Source organism: Phyllostomus discolor, chromosome 2, assembly GCF_004126475.2.
Source record: "Phyllostomus discolor isolate MPI-MPIP mPhyDis1 chromosome 2, mPhyDis1.pri.v3, whole genome shotgun sequence".
NCBI lineage: Eukaryota > Metazoa > Chordata > Mammalia > Chiroptera > Phyllostomidae > Phyllostomus > Phyllostomus discolor.
This window is the reverse complement of record NC_040904.2, coordinates 184,146,416-184,169,230: the sequence shown is the minus strand read 5'-3', so window position 1 is coordinate 184,169,230 and position 22,815 is coordinate 184,146,416. Positions and strand designations below refer to the sequence as shown.

General features: G+C 36.7%; 1 protein-coding gene across 1 annotated transcript in view; it reads right to left on the bottom strand.

Moving 5' to 3' along the window:
- RECQL (RecQ like helicase) overlaps window positions 1-22,815 on the bottom strand; it is a 26,895-nt gene extending 4,080 nt beyond the window's left edge. Inside the window, exons 1-11 of the mRNA XM_028531755.2 lie at window positions 22,656-22,815; window positions 19,955-20,002; window positions 13,137-13,334; window positions 11,428-11,607; window positions 10,617-10,723; window positions 7,257-7,455; window positions 4,432-4,598; window positions 3,596-3,677; window positions 2,397-2,545; window positions 2,193-2,310; window positions 1,347-1,485 (exon numbers count right to left, since the gene is read on the bottom strand). Coding sequence (XP_028387556.2) covers window positions 1,347-1,485; window positions 2,193-2,310; window positions 2,397-2,545; window positions 3,596-3,677; window positions 4,432-4,598; window positions 7,257-7,455; window positions 10,617-10,723; window positions 11,428-11,607; window positions 13,137-13,334; window positions 19,955-20,002; window positions 22,656-22,800 — 1,532 coding nt within the window. The 5' untranslated portion in view covers window positions 22,801-22,815. The remainder of the gene's footprint in view (window positions 1-1,346; window positions 1,486-2,192; window positions 2,311-2,396; window positions 2,546-3,595; window positions 3,678-4,431; window positions 4,599-7,256; window positions 7,456-10,616; window positions 10,724-11,427; window positions 11,608-13,136; window positions 13,335-19,954; window positions 20,003-22,655) is intronic.

Sequence of the window (22,815 nt, the reverse complement as noted above, 5' to 3'; positions counted from 1 at the left end):
CAGTTCATGGTCCCCTTTCCTCCATCTTTAAAATCAAGCACAGATGGTTGAAAGTCTTCACATCATATCACCCTGACCACTACTCTCTTCTGCGTCCTTCCACATTTAAGGACCCTAGTGACTATACTGGACCCACCCAAATAATCCAAGCTAATCTCCCTATTTTAAGGTCAGCTGATTAGCAACCTTAACTTCATTTGTAGCCTTAATTCCCCTTTTGCCATATAAGGTAATGTACTCACAGTTCCAGGGATTTGGATGTGGACATCTTTGGGGGACCACTGTCTGCCCACCACATAATTTTTTCTGTACGTACTTGATAAACACAGCTTTTAAGAAGTTGTCTGCCCTGACTGGCGTAGCTCAGTGGATTGAGCGCGGGCTGGGAACCAAAGTGTCCCAGGTTCGATTCCCAGCCAGGGTACATTCCTGGGTTGCAGGCCATAACCCCCAGCAACCGCACATTGATGTGTCTCTGTCTCTCTGTCTCTCTGTCTCTCTCTCTCTCTCCCCCTCTCCCTTCCTCCCTCTCTCCCTTCCCTCTCTAAAAAAAATTAAAAAAAAAAAAAAAGAAGTTGTCTGAGATTTATTTTGAGATTCAATATTTAACTATTTAAAAAAGAATCTTCCTGGTAGCAGTTTCTTGTATTTTACAGTATCCATTTGAGTCTAACCCCCAAAATATGCTTCATGGGGGTCCACTGGGTATCTAAGAAAATTTTCATTTCTCATTTCTTTAACTAGATTATTGTAGCATCTATAGGAATGAAATACCATTTTCTGTCACTGTCTACTTACCACTTATTTCAAAATTTTTTAGTCCTTTTTATGCAACGGGCAATAAAAATACAAAGATGACTAAGGCAGAAAAGTCATCAAGGAGCTATGGTATATGGTCTGACTAAATCCACCCTAAAGAGATTTAAATTTATTTCTTAAGGAGAAACTTGACCCTGCTCATCAACCCATCAGCTGGCAGGATGGTTGGTGTGTGTTACTGAGCCCAACTCCCAAAGCACCCCTCATACACCTGTACACAATTATTAAAGCTTGTGTAGCTATACACAAGCACCAGAGAAAAAAGGCTTGAACTATTTGTATCAAAGCCTTCAGTAAAATAGAGTTTTGGAGAATTATCTCTGAGACAGAATATCTTTTCTTGCATTAAGGCAGATCCTGCAGGTTCATGTGCTGGTTCTCACCCTCCAGACACCTACTCTTACATATTTACACTTGATGTTCTACTGATGTATTTACAGACTTTCCTAGGTACCCAGAGTAACACCATACACTTCCAAACTGTTCGTCTTTAATTGACAACAGTTAAGAAGAGGCATGTGGCTTACTTGCTTATGTTCTGACAGTATGACACCATCTCATAAAGTTTCTGTTGTCCCACATTTTCCATCACCACCATTGAACTGACTCTGAATATGTCTCCAAAGCCATAATATAAAATACAGTCTGCTTTCATGTCATCTCGACCTGTAGTATGAAAGATCTTAAGATTGCAGAATTGTTTTTAAAAATTCAAAACAAGCAAAAGTAATATATGTAAAATCAGCTAGCTCATCTAACAGAATTTTCAGATGGAAATGTGAAAGTTAATTTGTAGCAACTGCCCTCAAATTAAAAAAAAAAAAAAGACTAGAAAACTTATCAACAATCAGCTTTATTAAATAAAAAAAATGTCCATAAGTAGTCCAGTTATTTAAATTACAGAGTTGAAACCACTAATTAAAAATTCAGGAGGCAAAGATGGACATCAAATCTTTTTAGCAAACATAAAAAACAATTCAGACCTGGTTGGTGTGGCTCAGAGGGCTGAGTGCTGGCCTATAACCAAAGGGTCACCAGTTTCATTCCCAGTCAGGGCACATGCCGGGGTTGCAGGCCAGGTCCCAAGTAAGGGGTACACAAAAGGCAACCACACATTGATATTTCCTTCCCTCTCTCTCCTTCCCTTCCCCTCTCTCTAAAAATAAAACCTTAAAAAAATTCAAAACATTCTAATAGAAAGTCAATGAAATATCTCTATAGGCAATTTAAGTATAAAACTGTGAAAGACTTGTTTAAATTAAGTCTTAATAGTAGCCAATAAAGATGAGACATAGAATTATTGAATATCATTTGTAGTATGCTTTCTGAAAAAGCTTTTTTAAAAGTGGCTTCTGAATTTGTGTTATACATACCTGCACGTCCACTCTCTTGGTAGTAATTTTCCATAGATTTACTCATTGAATGATGAATAACAAATCTCACATCTGGCTTATCAATTCCCATACCAAATGCAACCGTTGCTACCACTACCTAAAATGTTTCAACGTTTTACATGTTAATTAAGTTAAAATATTCTTAAAGGTGAATTACACTTCTATTAAAGATAGATACTTAACCTGAATTTCATTCGCTGACCATCTTCTATGAACCTTGGTCTTATCTTCTGGTTCCATGTTGGCATGGTATGCACCTGCACGAACTCCCAGTTTCTGTAAACTAGCTGTAACTTGCTCGGAATCCTTCTGAGAAAAGCAATATATGATTCCTGTAGTAAAATAAGTCCAATTGTTTTATATACACATATGTGTATATAAAATACTCCTGGGAAGAGAATTTTTAACACTGAAGATAGCAATTAATACAATGCATGGGGAAGAACAATTTATGAAAATTTCAAGGCCCTGAACACAATTGACTTTTTGGTATAATTCACAATCTGCTTGCCAGGTTGATCTAAAGCAGAAGTGAGCCTTGAGCCACAGCTGCTGGAAGCCACTGCCTCTTTTTTCTCCGGCTTTATCTCTCCCACTGCGTGGTCTTTCTCAAACTGATGCCCATAGCTCCACAAGATGTTAGCAAGTGTGCAGTGCAAAAAGTCTCATGTGCATGAGTTTGGGGAGCATTGAACCAAGATAAACAAGCTTCTCTCTTTATTTGCAGGGCTGGTCAGAACAGATATACCTGTGACTCTCCAGGAGGGATAAATAGCTAGTTGCAGTCTTTTCCAAAATTATTTCACTCTGAAATTCCTTTTACCTGGGCTACCCATTCATACCTCCAAAAAAACTATAGAACAATTTTGAAATACTGCTTTTAGACAAGTTCTTTTGCTTCAGTAACACTTGCTTGTTCATTAATCTTGAAACACGTGTATATATATTCTCAACTCCACCCATACTTAACTCATTCAATGTGTTCTGTTTATTCCTGTTGTGTGCCCTTTACTATAATGGACTGTCATTTACATCCCTTTAGAACATCAGTGCTTAACCTTCTGTCTCTCATACATAGTGGATACTTATTGAATATGTGCTATTAAAAATTAACATTATGCCATTCAATCTATTCTTTATAGTAATTAAGTATAAATAAGCAAAAATAATCAGTTTTATGACTCATAATCTGTGCTAGCAAATGCCACACCCAGTGTCTAAGATTGCCAAACAAATTCATCTTACCATAACACATTCAAGTATCTTCTGCCATGCATTAACATTTTTTGTGCTAATCATTTATCAGTAGTATGTTAGTGTAATATTAGTTACTTTTTGAAAGTTCTCCCTCAGTCTTCAAAGATGGTTAGTTATTTTATTACCTGATTGCCCTTTGTATCTTCCATTAATGATTTTTACAATATCTTCAATAAAATCTTCAGTGTTTGAGGGCTTTTGCCGCACCTAAGAAAAACTAACTTATTAAAATATAAATTAATGAGTACCATTCAAGTAGTCACTTACAGCTTTTCAAGGTGCCATTCTTTCACAAGCATTATTTTCTTCTATTATTCTTTTACTCCCTCATCTGACTCACCCCACCACCTCCCAGCCTCTTTTCATCCTTATTTTTTAATTTACCAGAGATGAGAAGGCACTGAGGCAGTAACTAACTCATAAAGATGAAGACTTTATTTTCTGGTGCTACTTTTATAAAAACATAAGCCAAGGCATAAATAACTATTCAATGAAAACTCAGAAAAATATTGTCTGTTCTTAAAAGGATTTTTAAAAAGGAAGAACAGAAATTGTTAAGTTATTTAACTGTTATTAAATTTTCAGAGTTACTTATCAAATATCTAAATGGGGGTATTAGCAAATCTCTAATGGCATATTAATTTTGTATTATTTCATAATTAATTTAAATAGGGATGTTATTAGAATCCCTATGTCGATCTCTGCTTTTTCTCCATCCTTGCACAAGAAAGAATGTGCATAAATTTAACAAGGCAGTGTATTCTTCTGAAAATAACAAAAAACATGCAACACAAGAGAAAACAGAAGCAAGCATTTATGAATGAACCTGCTTATAAGTACCTCCTGGTTTTAAAGCTTTTAAACAGAGTTAACTGTTACTCATGTAAATAAACACAATGAAAAGGTAACCTCTCTGCTACAACCCTTCACAAAAGCTACAAGCTATATAGAAGTTACATACCTCATAATAAAGATTTGGCCGATTAAAAGAAGCTGTAAAAGTAAAACACTTTTCAACACACAATATTTTCTGAGCGTCCTTCAAAACATGACTTGTTGCTGTCGCAGTCAGCCCAATTAGCGCTGTGTTCGGGAACTGCCGCTTCAAGATACCAAGTGCCTTATAATCTGGAAAAAAGAAAATACAAAGTGGCCCTCTTTCTCTCCTTTAAGGAACAGCGTAAATTAAGCCTTTTAACATGATGGAGATAATCAATGATTGCTGTAATTTGATTTCCATAGCTACCTATCTCAGTAAGTCTGCAGTTGCAGCCCAACCTTTTCAAATAGGCAGGCTTTATTACACTTTTCACTGGTTTTTTGAAAACACTGCCCTTGGCCACAGATGGAACTCCCAGTTGAAGAGAGTAAATACCTAACATTTACAGTAAGCTCTGCACTGGTCTACACCTGCTGAACAGGAGACTTAAGAGGCAGTGGGAGTAACCACAGCGTCTGAATCTACTACAACTGACGAGAGAAAAGAGACTGTCAGCCTAAACACTGCCATCACCCGGAGTATACATGAGTCTTAAGTTCAGACCAGAAAAAGCTTGGTTAGGGCACTGCTTTTTATATAACATATTTCAGAGAAACTACCCTGGGCTCACACTCATCATACACATCCATACCAAATATCACTAGATACGTTGTCCTTAAGTACTTAAATTATTTGGAGAAAAGTGAAAAAGAAATTGCTAAGGTAGAGGGCTATGAAACTACAGAGGAAAAAGTAACCACTTGGCAAGTTGTAAAGGTTTCAAAGAGCTAACATTTGAGTTGGGTCTTGAAGACTCAAGCTCCTTACAAAGGGAAGAGGAAAACGGCAGGCAGAGGAAACAGCATATACACTACAGACACACTGGCATGAAATTGCCTGGGAGAGACTGAGATAAGAGCAGGCAGTTCCATAGGGCTAAATCATAGGGTAATGTGCTGTTTGGATCTATTGTCAACACCATTGGGCAGGGAGCTATTTGACCTTTATGGCCCCAAGGTATTTTTCTCTAAGATCATGAACAAGACAAGGATGCCCACTCTCTCCACTGTTATTCAATATAGTATTGGAAATCCTAGCCAGAGCAATTAGGCAAGAAAAAGAAATAAAAGACATACAAACTAGAACAGAAGGAGTAGAACTGTGTTACTATTTACAGATAACGTGTTGTTATAGACAGAACATCCTGATGATTCCACAAAAAAACAAACAAATAAATTCAGTAAAGTTGCAGGATACAAAATCAATATACAAAAAGTCAGTTGTGTTTCTAAGCATTAATCAACAAACTATCAGAAAGAGAAATTAAGAAAACAGTCCCATTTACAATTGCATAAAATAATAAGATACTTAGAAAATGTTTATTCAAGGTAGTGAAAAATCTATACAACTGAAACTATAAAACATTGATGAAAGAAACTGAACAAGACACAAATAAATAGAAATATACACTGTACTCATGAAGAATTTAACACTATTACTTAGGGTAGCATTGTTAAAATGTTGATACTACCCTAAGCAATCTACAGAGTCATTGCAACCCCTTATCAAAATACCAATGGCATTTTTCACAAACTTAAACTAATAATCCTAAAATTTATTTGGAACTGCAAAAGACCCCAAATAGCCAAAGCAATCTTGAGGAAAAAGAATAAAGCTGGAAGTATCACACTTCTGGGTTTCAAACTATACTACAAAGCTATAGTAATCAAAACAGTATGTTACAACTCAGTAGTCTAGTAAGATAGCAGAGCCCTTAGTAGAAAGGACAGTATATATACTGCCTATGGTATTTAAATCAAAATTTTAAGAAACACCGTGCCCCAAATATTTCCAAAAGTAGAGAATTGCCCTCAGTCCCTGGGGAAGCCTATTATCCCTGGGGAAGTGTAAGAAAAGGTGAAGACAGATCAGAACCAAAGGGAACACTATTACTTATGGAGGTGGCAAATGAAGAAGAATGAAGGAGAGAATGAAAAAGTACAAAATAAGAAGAGTTATATCATAGTAACCAAAGGAGAAGAAAGTGGCAAAGTGAGAGGTGGACAGTATAAAACACAACTGAAGGTAAGTGGGAAGAAGAAGGAAGATGAGACCACTGGGTGGAGCCAGTGGGAAGTGGAGTCACTGGTGACCTCTGAGTAGGGTGGTGGAGGACGAAGTGGGATTCAATAACCTCAGGAACTCAGGGGTCTATATGAGTGTGAAACCAGGTTCAGAAGGAAAAGAGGGTGAAATGATAGAGCAGGATTTTTAAACAGTTTTTTGCATAGAACAAGTCTGAGTAATCTGCTTCAGGCTATGACTGTAGGATTAGGTTGGAGGAGCAAAGAAAAGAGTTACTAAAATATCCCACAGAGCTTGACCACTGAGGAGTTAGCTGGGTGTAGGTCCTGAAGTGGATGCTAAGGACACTCAGAATGACAGCCAAAGAAGACCACTTTGAAGAAGATGAAAATTCCTCAGCAGATGTGAAGAAGAACCTAGAGGTCAGTAAATCTTTATGGCTAAAGGCGGAATGGTATATTTGCTAACAGACGTATGTTTCAAAGGATAAAGGCAGTTAGGCTAAACACTGCCTCAGAGGGAGTAAAGACATTAAAGATGCTGCCTCTTGACTCTCCTTATATTAACGCAAGAGAAAAGGAATAATAACTACCCAAGAGGATAAATCCATCAGGATTTTACAGGAATTAAAATCCTGTAAATTTTTACAGGAATTTTCCATCATGTAAAGTTGAGTAATAAAATAGACCCAGCGTCAGGTTTTCCAGACACAACCTGCGTACCAGGTCTGAAATCATGACCCCAGTGGCTGCAGCAGTGAACTTCATCCACAGCTATTCGGGTAAGTCTCTTTGCCTCATAGGCTTTCTCTAGTCTTGACATAAACATTTTACTTTTTGCAATTTTCTCTGGAGTCACATAAATTAGCTTCAGCTTGGAGTTTTTATTTACCATTTCAGCATGAACCCATTTCACATGCTCCTGTTGAAAGGAAAAACAAACATAATGATAGTAGAACTAAGCTAGCAGACTGAAATACTAAGTGTCAAACGAAAATATTCATTACTCAAAAGCAATAGCCCTGGACTGTTTAACAACAGATACTTAGTTCATTAAAATTGAAACCATGTCCCAGCACTACCTTCATGGCAGCTGGGTAAATAGAATTTTAGTTATTTACTTATACCCAAAGTATTGGTAAAAGAATAATCTCACTTGACAAAAAGAGAGCAACAAATGAATATGATACTCTAATAAGCATTTATTCTATGAAGACATAATTCTAAACTGTTCATAATTGACAAAATGTAGGCTAAGTGCAATAACTATGGTTATAAAGATGTGTTATATTAATTTTAACATTATTATTTGTAGTTACTACATATCTCTGAACCCAATTTATTCTTGATTAGCTACTTTAATGATGCTATCAATCTACTTATAATCTCTTTAGGTTTTATAAAGTATCTTATTCACTGAATTAAGATTTTATAATACAAAGTACATATTTATATATAATATATAACAAAAATAAATTTTAGGAAGTAACAGTTATTGGGTAATGGTTATATATATTTTGCACATTAGATGCCATTTTCTCTTTCTCACCTAATTAGGACCAAAAGCAGTGTAAAGAAACAATGGTGAATGTGATAGAAAGAGAAAGTCAAAGCTGCTTGCATTACCCACCAAAGTAGTTTGTTAACTCCTTGAAATACTCCTAATTTTGTTAAGAAACAGCCAAAATACATTAAACATTTCAAGTGGTCCTATGTGTCTCAGAAATCTTAGAGGAGCAAACATAAAGCTATCTCTTCAGAAATGAGCAGATGCAAACACAAACAAACAAAAAATACCACCTAGAACTTTTTGGAAGAGTAAGTGAAGAAGCAAGGTTTAAAAATAAAAAATATTATATTCACATTCTATGAACTACTAATGATAAGAACCAGAAAATTCAATTCATCCTTTCTATCCCTAAATTTTCAAGCAGTAGTGATATTGCATGAACCTGTAATTATCTGCAACTTTCTAACTACTTTCTATATTTTATATATATATATTTTTAAACTTTTTTCAGTTTAAAGGAAGAATTGTATTAGAAGGCAATGGTCTCCATAGATCCATTCTATTGAATAAGAGAGTGCTACAGTGAAACAAAAATTTAAATAAAACAAAAACATATGGGAAAAACTAAAGGAGCCAGGGTTTTTTGGGATATGGCTGATTCTAAGACTGGAAGGAAATATACAAAATGAGCCTGAAGCACTTATTATAAAAAAGAAAGCAAGGAGTGAAAAGCTATGGGGTGAAGGAAGAAGATTCAGGAACCAATTGAAATAGACTCTCATTGCCCAAAAATGAGACTATGTCAGCATAAAAAAATAATAACTATGGGTTTAAATATATCAAATATGTTAAAAACACACACATATATGTATATATGTGTATATATATGTATGTCTATATTGGGGTAAGACTTTATTAACTACCTTTGGAGATGCTGGAAATCAACTCTTTTTGAAAACTGGTAAAGAAAAGAATTTTCAAGCTGCAAAAAGTTAATAAGGAAAAAGTACTTTACAGAAAAGTTTAGAGTGACAGAATCAGAAAGCATCATTTTTGTAACCCCCTAATTAAATAGCAGCTCCAAGGTAAGAAATAATCATCAGTGGCTGCTAAACCAGTAGATATCAGATAAAAACTGATAGAGAAATTGATCATTACAGATCAGGCAGACATTACCTGAACCCACTGGTCAAGCTCAATAGCACAAAAAAATAACCAGGTATCATGTAACTGCTGAGTAATGCCATGGGAAGTATACTTATGCAATTAAAAAAGAAAATCTAAATCTAAATGCACTCAAGCATTTAAATCTAACTAAAAGGAATGAGTTAAACAACATCACAAGGATGCAATCAAGGAAATCCAGAACGAAGAATCTGGTTCCTTCAACAAATAATCTGCACAGGAAATAAAAAGAAATAAGGGGAACCTGCGGATATATCAACCAAATACAACATAATGCATGAATCTTCTCTGGACCATGATTTAAAAAAAATTAAGATTTGACAGATTTCAGAGGGGAAGAAGGTGAGGGGGGACTGGAAAAGGTTAGCCAAATAACATATATGCATGTGATTAGCCCAGGGGCACAGACAACAGTGCAGTGAAAGTGGGGCAGGGGGGCACAGGAGGGGTTGCTGGGTGGAGGGGGGCAAAGGAAAGGAAAATAAGGAACATCTGTAATAGCATCAACAATAAAAATATTAATAATTTAAAAATAAGAGTTGATTACACAGAGATATCTGAGATATCTGATATCTTTTATTTGATGATTTTAAGGAACTGATTTAAAATACTGGAGAAGTTATAACTGAAATATGACGTCTGGGATTTGTTTCAAATAAACAAACCAAGAGGGAGGAGGTAGGGAAAACAGAGGGTGGATAGATGAAGAAAGGTTGGCCACATGATGATAAACATTAAAGGTTGTTAATGGGTACATGGCAGTTTTTATACTATTCTCTACTTTTATATGCTTTTGAAAATTTCAATAAAATGCTTTTTAAAAAAGAATAGGTAGGAAATGCTTTATTCTGCAGGTGAATTAAGAGCGTCCATTCTCAAACAGAAGAAATTCCACAGGGGTAGGGTATTTTGTTAGTAGTTCTTTTTTTAAATTTAATTATATTGCACAATTAAAAACTCTTGCTTACTATTTTATAGTGGATAATACAAAACACGTCAGCAAGCATTTCCTGTGAAGTGCCAAATAGTAAGTATGTTAGGTTTTGTGACCCATAGGGTCTCTATCACAACTACTCAACTCTGCAAGTCAATGAGCATGGTTGTGTTCCAACAAAACTTTATTCATGCACACTGAAATGTGAATTTCACACAATTTTCACACTTCACAAAATCGTATATTATTTTATTTTTTAACCATTTAAAAATATAAAAATCAATCTTAACTCATAAACCCTACCAAATAGGCAGTGAGCTAGAAATGGCCCATGAGCAGTGGTTGTGGCTCCTAATATAAATAGTAATCAGTTTAAATTTTATAAGCAACTTAATTGTAGCTAAAGCTCCTACTGCAGTAAACAGTTAAAAACAACAAAGCCACAGAAGCATACCTTAGAACTAGAAGCATTTAACATGGTAGCAGAAATTTCTAATTGTTGTAAAACCATTAATTGGTCTTCCATAAGAGAGATCAATGGACAAATCACAAGTGTAAAGCCTGAAAGAGAGAAAAATGTAATTTAAATTTTACACCACCACCAGAACAAGTTTCGACCTTTACTAGAACTTGTGGGCACCACCTATCAATTCAGACTAATTTTCAATGCAACTTTAGCTATACACTATTTCTTACCCTCATTAATAAAGGAGAAAGATATGAATCAATGACCCTAAGCCAAATAAGCAAATATATGATTAAGCAGAAATCTCTCCCCTTATTCAGTCCTACAAAAATATAGCTAGTATCATTTTGCATTTTTAATTAACTATCATTTTTAACAACCAGTATTGGTAATCTCAGTAAAATAATATAAGTCAAGTCAAATACTATCCAGTTACATTAGGGAAAAGTTATTCCAAAACATTACCCCCCGAAAAACCACAGCGATCTGTATAAGTGAAAATGTTACATGGGTATTTGTCTATCACTGCACCAGGTTAATGTATTCTCAGTAGAAATCAGTGAACAGTTCATTAACTAAATAAAGTTCTGGTAATATATCCCCCTTCTCTTATAACAAATTGTTGACGGCTATTAAGAGCTATTCTACATTGTTAAAAACATGACCTCATGTTTCTACTCTTTGTTTCTTAAAACAACATTTGGAAGAGGGCAGACACATTTATTTTTTAACAGACTTAAAAATATTTTAAGAGAAATAACATTTCCTCAATTTAAAATCAATTTTTATTTACACATACCATCTGAACACAACGCTGGTAACTGGTAGCATAAGCTCTTCCCACCTCCTGTAGGCATAACAAGAAATATGTCCTTCCCAGACATTGTTACATTAATAGTTTCAAGCTGAAGCAGTCTGAACTTCTCCAGTTTGAAGACATTTTGCAGAACATCTTTAACTTTAGCAGACCATGGAAAATCTAGAAAAAGAAAAATAAGCTAAAGGTATTAGATCGTTTAGGATTATAAAGGAGATACAGTGCATGGCTGCTTTTATAGTAATCAGATAAAAATATATAAGACTTTTAATACTCTGACAATTTAACTTTCATAATAACATTTTGAGATTAGGTTAAATCACTTAGCTAAAGCAAAACCAAATTTAATGATATACCTTAAGAACTAATGTATCAGAAAAAAATCAAAGCATCTGCCAGTTGAAAATTAATCTACAAAGAAGACGGTGTTTGATGAGATATTAGAAAAACCATCTGAATGTCAACCAAGAATTCAAAGTATCACAAAAACTCAAATATTATGAACAAAGTTAACAATTACCTGGAACTTTTGGTCTAAATACCTTGTTTAGAAGTGAACCCCTAGAAAGCAAGCTCCACAAAAGCACTGTAATTCCTTCTAGAGTTATAGTATTCCTTTGTTTTGTTTATTTGTTTGGTTGTTTACCAATGTTTATTTTTCAATTACAGTTGACATTCAATATTATATCAGTTTCAAGTGTACAGCATAATGGTGACACATTTGTGTAACTTACAAAGTGATCCCCTGTAAGTCTAGTACCCACCTGGCCCCATAAATAGTTATTACAACATCACTGACTACATTCCCTAGCCCTGTACTTTACATCCCTATGACTATTTTGCAACTGCCCATTTGTACTTCCTAATCCCTTCACCTTTTTCACCCATTCCCCAACCCCTCTCCCATCTGGCAACCATCAGTTTGTTCTCTGCGTTTATGAGTCTGTTTCTGTTTTGTGTGTTTTGTTTTTACATTCCACATACAAGAGAAATCATATGGTATTTGTCTTTCTCTGTCTTCCATTACAATTAATGATACACACGACGCTCAGCATGTGTATCATGAATTGGCATGTGATGCTTGGAAGGATCTTAAATCAAAAAAGGTTTGTTCACGAGAGCATGAAAATGAACTAGAATTCAGCAAAAAGTTTGAGTTTCTAATTGTTTATTTTTGTCTAGTGAAAATTTAGAAAATTTAGTTAAATATCTTATTTTCCCAAGCATAGATTCACATTGTTAACATTACTGTTATTACCCATATTTGAAAAAATAAAATAAAATTTGAATGATAAAAGCGTAATTTAAGAAGACCATGCCCTGGCTGCATAGCTCACTGGATTGAGCGTGGGCTGCAAACCAAAGCATCGCAGGTTAGATTCCCAGCCAGGGCACACACCCGGGTTGCAGGCCATGGCCCCCAGCACTGCACACTAATGTTTCTCTCTCTCTCTCTCTCTCTTTCTCCCTCCCTTCCCTCTCTAAAAATAAATAAATAAATCTTAAAAAAAAAAGACCACAGAACATGGGCAATAAAAGGTCTGCCTATAAGTTTCCCATGCCACTCAAGGAATAGCCAGTTTCACCTCTAAGCTCACTGGAAAGTACTGGCCCAGGCACAATGATCTGACTCCAGTTTAAAAAAACAAAAAGAAAAAGGCTAGCAAAGGGAAAAAAAAAAAAGAGCAAACCTTCTTTATTCCAAGAGGCAGGTGAAGAATCACATTCATTGCTTCCCCCTGCATCAGAATCCTCCAAACAATGTTTTATTCTGTTTGTTAGAATGTTTTTTTTCTGAGTGAGCTCTTGTTGCCTTTCCAGAAGTTCCTGAATTTGAATGTCTACTGCATGTAGCTCGTTGTTCACGGAATCCAACTCCTCAGTTAGATCTAGGAGGGAGGAAAAAGGATATAATGACTAGATAGTCAATTACAATTTTAGATTTCCCTACTGATTTTTGGATATCCTTCACCATCTAAATCACAGATAAATTTATAAAAGTTTTGCAGTCTGCTTAAGAACATTTATTTTGAACTCACACAAGCATGACTTAAATCTCGGGTCCTTCTCTTACCTGCTAAGTGACCTCATGCAAGGTACTTAACTGAGCCTCTATTTCCCTATCTGTAAAATGGGGATAATACCTAGTTTTCATAGCACTATTGTGAAGAATTAGGTGAGATAACATATTGAAGGTTCTTGACACAGTAACTGGTACATAGTTATGCATATTTAGTAAATGATATCTATTTTAACTATGGTGTAGGGCCATGGTCCAACAATCTCCTAAATCAAGTCAAGCGACCCAACTTTGAAGCAAAAGGAAGCTAATGAAAAGTAATCCTCTAACTTATAGCGATTATTTCACAAAATTCTTGTTTTGGCTCACATGGTGGCATGATAAGGATTCAATGATTATGAACATGATGACGCAATGAGGAAAAAGAGAATCAAATGTGCTATTGGAACTGGCACTACAACATCATAACAAATTGATAAAGAAGCCTTAATACATGAATCTAATCAGAAAAAGTCAAAGTGAGACTCCTTTTGACACCACATAAATGGAAGCTGTAAAAATTTTAAAGATGTCCTTGGTACTTCACAAAGCATCTGCCTGCATTATGCAGTGTCCACTTTTAAAGCCTTTTCATGAGATAAAATCTTATGGTTATGACTTAAAAGAGGATGTTTTGGTGACTTTGTATTGTACCAACTGCCAGAATTCCCTTCCCTGTACAGTTGTGGGTTACGACTGGCCACAAGTCAGCTCTGCACAAGATTTGGAAGGTGGCGGTAACAGCAGGCACATTTACACTGAGACGGTTGGCATGAGGTCAAATGCTGCTGCAGCACACTCATCATGCATCTCCTGGCTCACCTTGTTGGTACAGGGCAGAAGCCAGTTCTTCCAGCCCCTGATGAATCTCCTTGGGGCAGGTCTTGGTCCACAGCTTCTCTGACTCATTGACCAATTTTAGGTGCAACTTCCTGTGACAAGCATACCAGCTCTTCCACAGGGCACCAGCAACCTGGAAGCCTGGGCCTCATAGGCAATGACAGACCACAGGAGTCCCAGTGAGAAACAGGCGAGTTGCACGTGGTCCTTGTGGGTTTCAGCGGGTCCTTACCCACCCACACTTCACATCCATCTTCCCATCCCTAACGCTGGCACAACTGACATCAGGACCAGCTGTGGACTGCTTAGCCAGCTCCTGCAGTGCTATAGGGACTAATAACTATGATAAACTTCTTATATCAGATTGAAACCTAACCAACACCCAACACTGTTCCAGATGAACAGAAACTTAGGGGTGGGCGCTCTCAATGGCTTCTAAGCCACGTGGAATTGGGTCTCTTATCTGATTAAAGACATTAATGACCTTTGTTTGCAGTGATAAAGGGACAATGGTATTCCAGAGCATGCAGTAGACAAAATTATTTAAATTATAATCTATTGGCACCAGTAATTAAGTATCTAGAAATAAGAATTTGGGGACAGAAATGCAGGATCTGAGAAAAGGGACCTCAGAGTTGCTATGACTGCCCTAAAAGAAATTTTACCTTTTGTAGCTACAAGACGAAGATTACTAAATATCAACCCTAAGCCTACATCCTGGTTGAAAGTCATCTGGCTGAAATTCAATGCAAATTGAATTTCATTCAGCCATCTGGCTGAAATACAATGCAAATTGAATCCCCAACTTTGCAGGGACTCGTATAAAGGCATTGATTAGAAAAAAGTGACACTCTGTAATTAGGATGGGATCATTGGGGCAGGTTCCAGTGAAGCAAGAACCTTGAGCCACTAAATTCTACCAGGTCTCTTTTGCCCCTCCTTCCCTTTCTGAAACAGCCTCCTCCTGCCAGAGATACCTATAATGGTACTTCCTCGGGTAGGTGTTTTGCAAGGGATCACAACTCCTCCTAAGGATCTTCCCCCATCACCTCTCAGAGCTTCAAGACCCAGAAAGTTCTAGAGGGTGAGGTACAAAAGTGTGATCCATGAGAAGACACAAAACACACCAAACAAGGTGCACTGGCATATATATATATGCCAGAAACCTAGGGAATATACATGGGAAGAGATCCTAAGGGTACTAAACCAGGGTGGATGGAATATAATATTGAATGAAACTAAATTTATGGGTATGGACTCAATAAGAAATTCTGGATTTAGTGAGCTAAAAGAGTCCTCAGGAGCAGCTCTAATAATTTACCTAGCTGATTGCCAGAAGCTAGGCCCCAAGGTATCAGGACGCTGGATGGAATGATACAAGCGTAGATTTCAACGGAGTCAAAGGGCTAGAACTTCCTGAGTGCACTATACAGGAGGGGGTCTAGAGGCTTGGGCAGATCAGAGGCCTAGAGTGGATTATCATGTAAACTGATTATCCACTCTCCTGCTGTACCCTAGCAGGACCTGGAGGACACTCCTTTCACCAAGGCTGTGAAAAGTGCACTCATGAGGAGAACCCCAGTACCCCTGAAGAGCTCTGGAGTGGCCGTTCTCTGTAGTCAGGAATGACAGTGGGAAGTGCTGCCTTTAAACTAGACTACCTGAATCAATGAGAATGATGGATTCTAAGATATTGCAACTAAATGGTGGCAATTCATGACCAAAGAAAAGGTAGATGTGATTGCCATACTGGGCAACAGAGCAGAAGCAGTAATCAGAATAGCCTGACTCACAGAGATCTTTGGCAATGGCTAGTTGATCACTGTGTTGCTGAGACGGAGAGATGATTTGATTGTACAGGTAGAACATAAAGCCCTGCTCTCATAAACCTAAGTCTCATTTGAATCACCACAACAGAGTTGCCATCCTTCAACCAACTCCCACACGTGAGCCAATATACAGACCCCAAGGCCCTTGAATAAAATGGAGGTGGGGCCCTTTGAGTAAAGACTCTACTACACATCTAAAGAATTTGTGTAGTAAATCTTTCCACTAGTCTCCTCCAAAGAAACTTATCAGGGCAATTGTATATTGGAGAAAGGAAAATAACATCTCAGAAATTGCCTGACATTGATAGTAAGAAAAAAGAACTGTAAAATCTGTAAGAATTTCTTCCTTATTTTGACATTTGTATATACATGTTTGGGTTTCTCATTTTTGTTGGTGGAATTTTTTTTTGTCTCTGCTATTCTTCTAACATCTAAAATAAAGGGTTAATAGTAGCTAACTTCTTATCTCAGGATTAAAGTTAAAGGATTATCATGGAGGATGTGATTCAGCAAGAAAAGGAATACTCATCAGTGAAAGATGAGTAGAATTTGTGCCTTTTTTGGAGTAATGTGTATTTGGTTGTATATGGGATAGCTGTGACATGCTAAGCAGAAGCATGACTTTACTATTTCCTTTATTTGGATGTTAAACATAATTAAATTAAAAAAAGAGTCTATGGGTACCGTGTAGGCAAAGGGTGAAGTCTGGTGGCTTTGTATTGTGATAACTTAGTTATGCGAGAACTAAATTTCCCAGAATTACTTTCCTGCATAGTTCTAGGTTAGGGCAAGGAGAAGTTTGCCAGAGATTTGGAAGGTGGAAGTGAAGCAGTGACCATATTACCCATATTGAAGAAGTTCAGTGTTAAGGTCTGGGCTGGTGACCTCACAAACATGTAGCAGCAGCTGGGCCCACAGCTCCAACTGGGCCCACAGCTTCAGCTGCTGCTAGACACCTGTGGGGAAACAGCAGCTCCCCCAGCTTTTGTGGTTCTCTTTTCAGCTTCTTTGAACCCTCGGCCAGTTGCATGCAGCTCCATGTGAAGGAAACCAGTTCTTTGACATGTCTTCTGCATCATCCAAATTGGAAGATTTGAGGCAATGACAGACTAATTCAGATTCCAGTAAGAAACAGAAGTTCATCTTCACAGGTAGCAGTTTGTTTTTGCACTCCCTACATCTTCTTTTCCTGACTGCTGGTTCTGCCAACTTCAGGTCCAGTGCCAGACACACAGGAAACATACACACATAAAGAGCTTAACCACTTCCCATAATCACATAAGGTTTAATACCTATAGTAAACCGCTTATATCATTCATAGTGCTCATCTTCTCTGATGCAACCCTACCTGACAGAGGTGTTAATTCATGTCAACCTATGGTACAAAGTCACATTGTATCTTAGACAAAATCCTGATTGCCTAAAAATATTTAAAAGTACAGCTAGTTGTAATAAGTTGGGTATTTTAATGTTTTTTGTTCAAATTTACATCACTTCTAATGCTGGCATATGCACCACAAGACGTTACTATATGAAAGGAGATTGAAAAGTCAAGCGTATGGTTTCAACAAGCCATAATGAAGAGGGGCTACAAGTGAACAGGGCTTATCATGGCAGCTATATGTCAAAAGCACACTGAATTGAGTGGAGATTACACTCCAGTGTTCCTAAGCTTACTCTAGTGTTCCAGTGATGCATGAGAGGTGCCAACCTTCAGAAACAGCACACTTTCTTGCAATATCACAAGCTGAAGTTAACATTGAAAGTGATTTCAATTAGATCCAGAGTCATCAGATCCAAAGTAACAAGCTATCTTAAGGCAGTTTCAAAGAGGCATTTCAATTGTAGTTAAACAAGTGGGTAGAACCATAGAAGAGGTAGACTGATTTGAAAGGGGTACCATATTATGAAATAATATTTGAATTAAGTACCTTAATTAAATAAAATTTATCTAGTTCATTGTTCAGTTATTTTAAGTCATATCCCACTCATAAAACTGAAGTCTTATTAAGTAAAATAACATGCAATCCAAAAATGATCATACTAAACTGAGTTGAGATTCAGTAACATCTCTTAAGCCCTCATTTAAATCTCTAAGTAAAGACTACTTGCGTTAACATTTAATACAATTCAAATTCTTAACATTTATTATAAACTCTCAGAGTGAGAATTGAGTCATGAGTCAAAGCCAAAATCTATGTCACTATTTTTTCATGTTTATATTTAAATAAATTGTGAAGTTGGCACAGGACAAGGGTGCCATTTCTTTAAAATTTGAAAAAAACCCTAATCTTGACACTCTATTGCTAGAGCTAGTATGTAGCAAAGGCCATATTCACTAATCCATACAAAAGACTGAAAAATAACCACAGTAGAAGTTCCTCACCCCTGCCTTCCACCTCTTAACAGATAGCAAGATCTCCCTAAGAAGCACAGTCCAATCTGGTCAAGTTTATGGGAACAAACAATGGATAGACATATCAATATACCAACTGTACCTGGAAAAGGTACAATGAATGTTTTTCTTTTATATTTTAAAAGCATTTCCAATAACTCCACTCATAGGAATGTATCTTAAGGAAATAATCAGAGAAACAGACAAAGCTGTCAATTCATAGACGTTCAAGGCAGTATTTTTTTATGTTTTAAAAATGGAAGCAGTATAAAAGTTCAACACAAAAAAGATTAAGTAACATTATTTAATGTCAGTTCAAAACAACAAAACACAGCACAGATATTACAATATTTAGAACACAGAATTTATTTAACAGTATGTTTATATTCTATATTTACATTATTTTTTAATGTTTCAAAACAGTATGTACAAAATACTTTTTTAATTTTAATAAAAAATGAAAAGTTATGGTATTCATTTGAGCAGTAAGATTAAGAATAATTTATATTTCCTACTTTACAATTTTTAGATTTCTAGAATTCATTCAAAAAAGATACCATTCTCCTCGGAACCCTTATGCATTGCTGGTGGGAATATAAAATGGAACAGACACTATGGAAAACATACACAGCAGTTAGTCAAAAAATTCAATGTGTGATCCAGTAATTCCATTTCTAGGTATATACCCAAATAATATTTGTACACCAATGTTTATAGCAGCATTATTCACAATTAGCTAAAAGGTACAACAACCCAAATGTCCAGTAACAGACAAATGGATAAACAAAAAGTGTTATATACATGCAATGGAATATTATCCAGCCTTAAAAAGATACGTTACAAATGGATGAACCTCAAAGACATTATGCTAAGTGAAATAATCTAGACACAAAAGGACAAATATTATATGAATCCACTTAAGTGAAGTATCTAGAATAGTCAAATTCCTAGAAACAGAAAGGAGAATAGTGTTACCAGGAGTTGTGAGGAAGGGGGCGATCTGAAGTTACTGTTTAATTGCATACAGAGTTTCATCCTGCGAAGATGAAAACGTCTGGAGGTGGAGATTGGTGATGACGCACAACAGTGTGAAGGCACTTAATGCCATTGAACTGTACACTTAAGAATAGTGAAAATGGTAAACTTTGGCATGCATATTCAGCATAATTTTTAAAAATCTGAAAAAAACAGCATTTCTATAATCAGAATTTTTAAAACAAATATACTTTATTTTATTTACTTTTAGTAAGACTTTTATTTAGAGCAGTGTAAGGTTCACTGCAAAGTTGAGGGAAAAGTAGAGAGAAAAGCAAATATTTTTTTTCAAAGAATATACAGTTAGAAATAGAACAGAATGAAAAACAAAATGTAATCATTTCCACTAACCTGAAAGAGATGCCATTCTAAAACTGAATTGGAGATCCAAATTTATTTCTAAAAATGAAAGAAAAATCATAATAACTTTTTAATATTACTATTGATTACACTCAATCAATGATACTCTGCAACAACTAAGCACCAAAAAAATGTTAGAAAATAGCATTTCAAATAAAAACCTTTTAAGTTAGGACTAAATGGTTCTTACCACACTAATTTTCATGGAAAATTCTCTGCTTTTCAGATAAGTGTCCAAAGTCACATAAACATGTAATAAGTACAATGTAAATTACACAATAAGAATCACCACATAGTGATATAACAAAAAAGAGAAAGATTTCAGGTTAGACAGTGATAGTACTAAATTATTGTGTAATTTTAGCAAAATTACACACCTTGTTCCTCCCAGCTTCTTTCCCTAAGTGTAAAATTGTGATAGAACCTATTTTATAAATAGCAAGTTGGATAGATTCAAATGTCCCAGATTAAGCAAAATCCATCAACATAAATACCCAAATTAATCATTTCACATTATACTGAATACTTGCTTTAAAGAATTACAATTTAGACTCCATTTTAAAAAATGATTTTGTATTCTATAGGGGTGGGAGGGTAAATGTCGGAAGGAGAGAACCTGAAAGCCTCAGAAGTAGGAAAAACACATGGTTTATATTAAACTCTAAATACCTATAAATGACTAACACATAAGAGTACATATATGAGCAAGTGAAAGATGAGGCTTAAGGGTAGGAACTTTAGGTTGCCCATAATCCCCAAGAACACCGCCTCTAACTGTGATATGGACTATAACATGTTCTAAAACTAACTTAGAATGTTCTCCAAAGAACTTCAGCATGAAGCTACCCTGAACCAGACTGCTGACCTTACGCCCTTCCTAACTTAGAATTCTGAAACCAACACTAGGCTGGAAAGATAGGCAGGGTCTTCTTTGCCTTGCTAAGTAGTTTGGAATAGCCATGGCATATAATATGTTGAAGTAGGGAAGTAGAGCAAAGACTTTTAATTCTTTATTTGTGTAAACATCTCTTTACCACTTTGTGGAAATATACTTCTTCTCTAGACTGCAAGGTTTTCTGACAGGGGCTGAGTCTCCTTCCTTCGTACTCACAGAGCAAAGTGCCTTGCATGTGGCGCAGGCTAGGTTAGCTGAGATTGAAAGCTGAGATTGGTAGCTGAGGCTACCTCTACCCTTATGAAAGAATATATTCTATCACCATTTCCTTCCACTATTTTAAATGATGGAATACTACGCAGCAGAAAGAAAGAAGGAGCTCCTATCCTCCCCAACACCATGGATGGAACTGGAGAGCACTATGCTAAGTGAAATAAGCCAGGTGGTGAAAGACGAATACCATGTGAGCTCACCTATAAGTGGAACCTAATCAACAAAACAAACAAGTGAGCAAAATAGAAATAGAACCAGAGACATTAAAATAAAGAACAAACTGACAGTAACCAGAGGGGAGGGGGAGGGGGTTATGGGGAAAGAGGGTAAGGGTTGTCAAGGAACTTGTATCAAGGACTTGTGGACAAAGCAAAGGAGGGTAGGATTGAGGGTGGGGTGTGGGTAGTTGTGGGGAAAATGGAGATAACTACTTGAACAACAATAAAAAACTTAAAAAAATAAATTTCTTTGATTATCTGTCAAAAAACTTCTAAGAAATTCCTTCCCCAAATGATGTGATTTAGTATTAAAAGATTCATCAACATAAAATATGTTCAGAAATGAATGAGCTACAGCAAGTCTGTCAGTCAAAAAGCACAGCTAGGCACCCTTAAAATCACAAATGAAAGAAGTCTAGCCTTGAAAACTATCTGAGCAGACATCAGTTCAGTCATACAAACAAAGCTTAGCTTAGCTTACTTTGTAAAACTAACTTAACCTGAGTCGTTTCTCATTTACGCCTCTGGAAATTATAAGCAAAATGTACAAGTTTCCCAAGGTTGACATGAAATAATCACTGACCAATTCCCTATCATTTAACACAACGTTAATGTTATAACAAATCACTGTGAAGATAAGCAGCCACCACCTTCTCACTGTATAAGCTGCTTTTTAACACACCTTGGAGTCTCAGAACTGAGACTGAGGTGTGTTTTGATTTGAGTGCTCCCAGTTAGCTCAATCTCTTTTTGGTGTTTGAAAAAATAAACTTTCACTACTTCCGTTATTCACTGGTTTTACTTCTGTTGTTTCTGAATTTTTGACAGCACCCACAGGGAATATTTTACACCCAATCATCGACGCTGACGGAAATGCCACCGAGGTGCCGCAGGTTTAATCAGACATACAGTCCCCCTCTCCCTGCCACCTGCATTTAGAGGCAACGGCAATTTAATACCCTCGCTTACGTGTCCCCCCTGGTGTTTCCCACTAAAGGATGGCTGCCAATAAAAATGCTTTGGCGACCAAGCTTCCTGCATGAAAAAGGCTGGAAATGAAATGAGCGTGTCTCCTGAGTTGCATAGAGCCTGGCGACGATGAACACCGTGGTTTGTCCCCTGCCAAAGTGAAAGGAAGTGACCCGCTAGGGACCGGCCTCGCCTTCACGCAGGAAAAGGAAAGTTTAGCCCTTACAGAGCGTAACCGGAGAAACAGCACAGACTCTCCCCAAGAGGTTAAAAACCCCTACTCCGGCCTCCCCAGTCTCCGACCCCAAAGCACCCTGAACTCAGAACAGCCACTCACCGCTTTCTGCCGCTTGCCAATAAAAAGTTCCCGCCACCAAGCTTCCCTTTCTCTCCAGCCCGGAGCATCCACCCTTCCGGGTCGGTCCGTTCAACCAATTGCAAGTAACATCCTCCTCTAATTGGTCAGGGGGTGTGGCCACCATCGAGTCACCGAACAA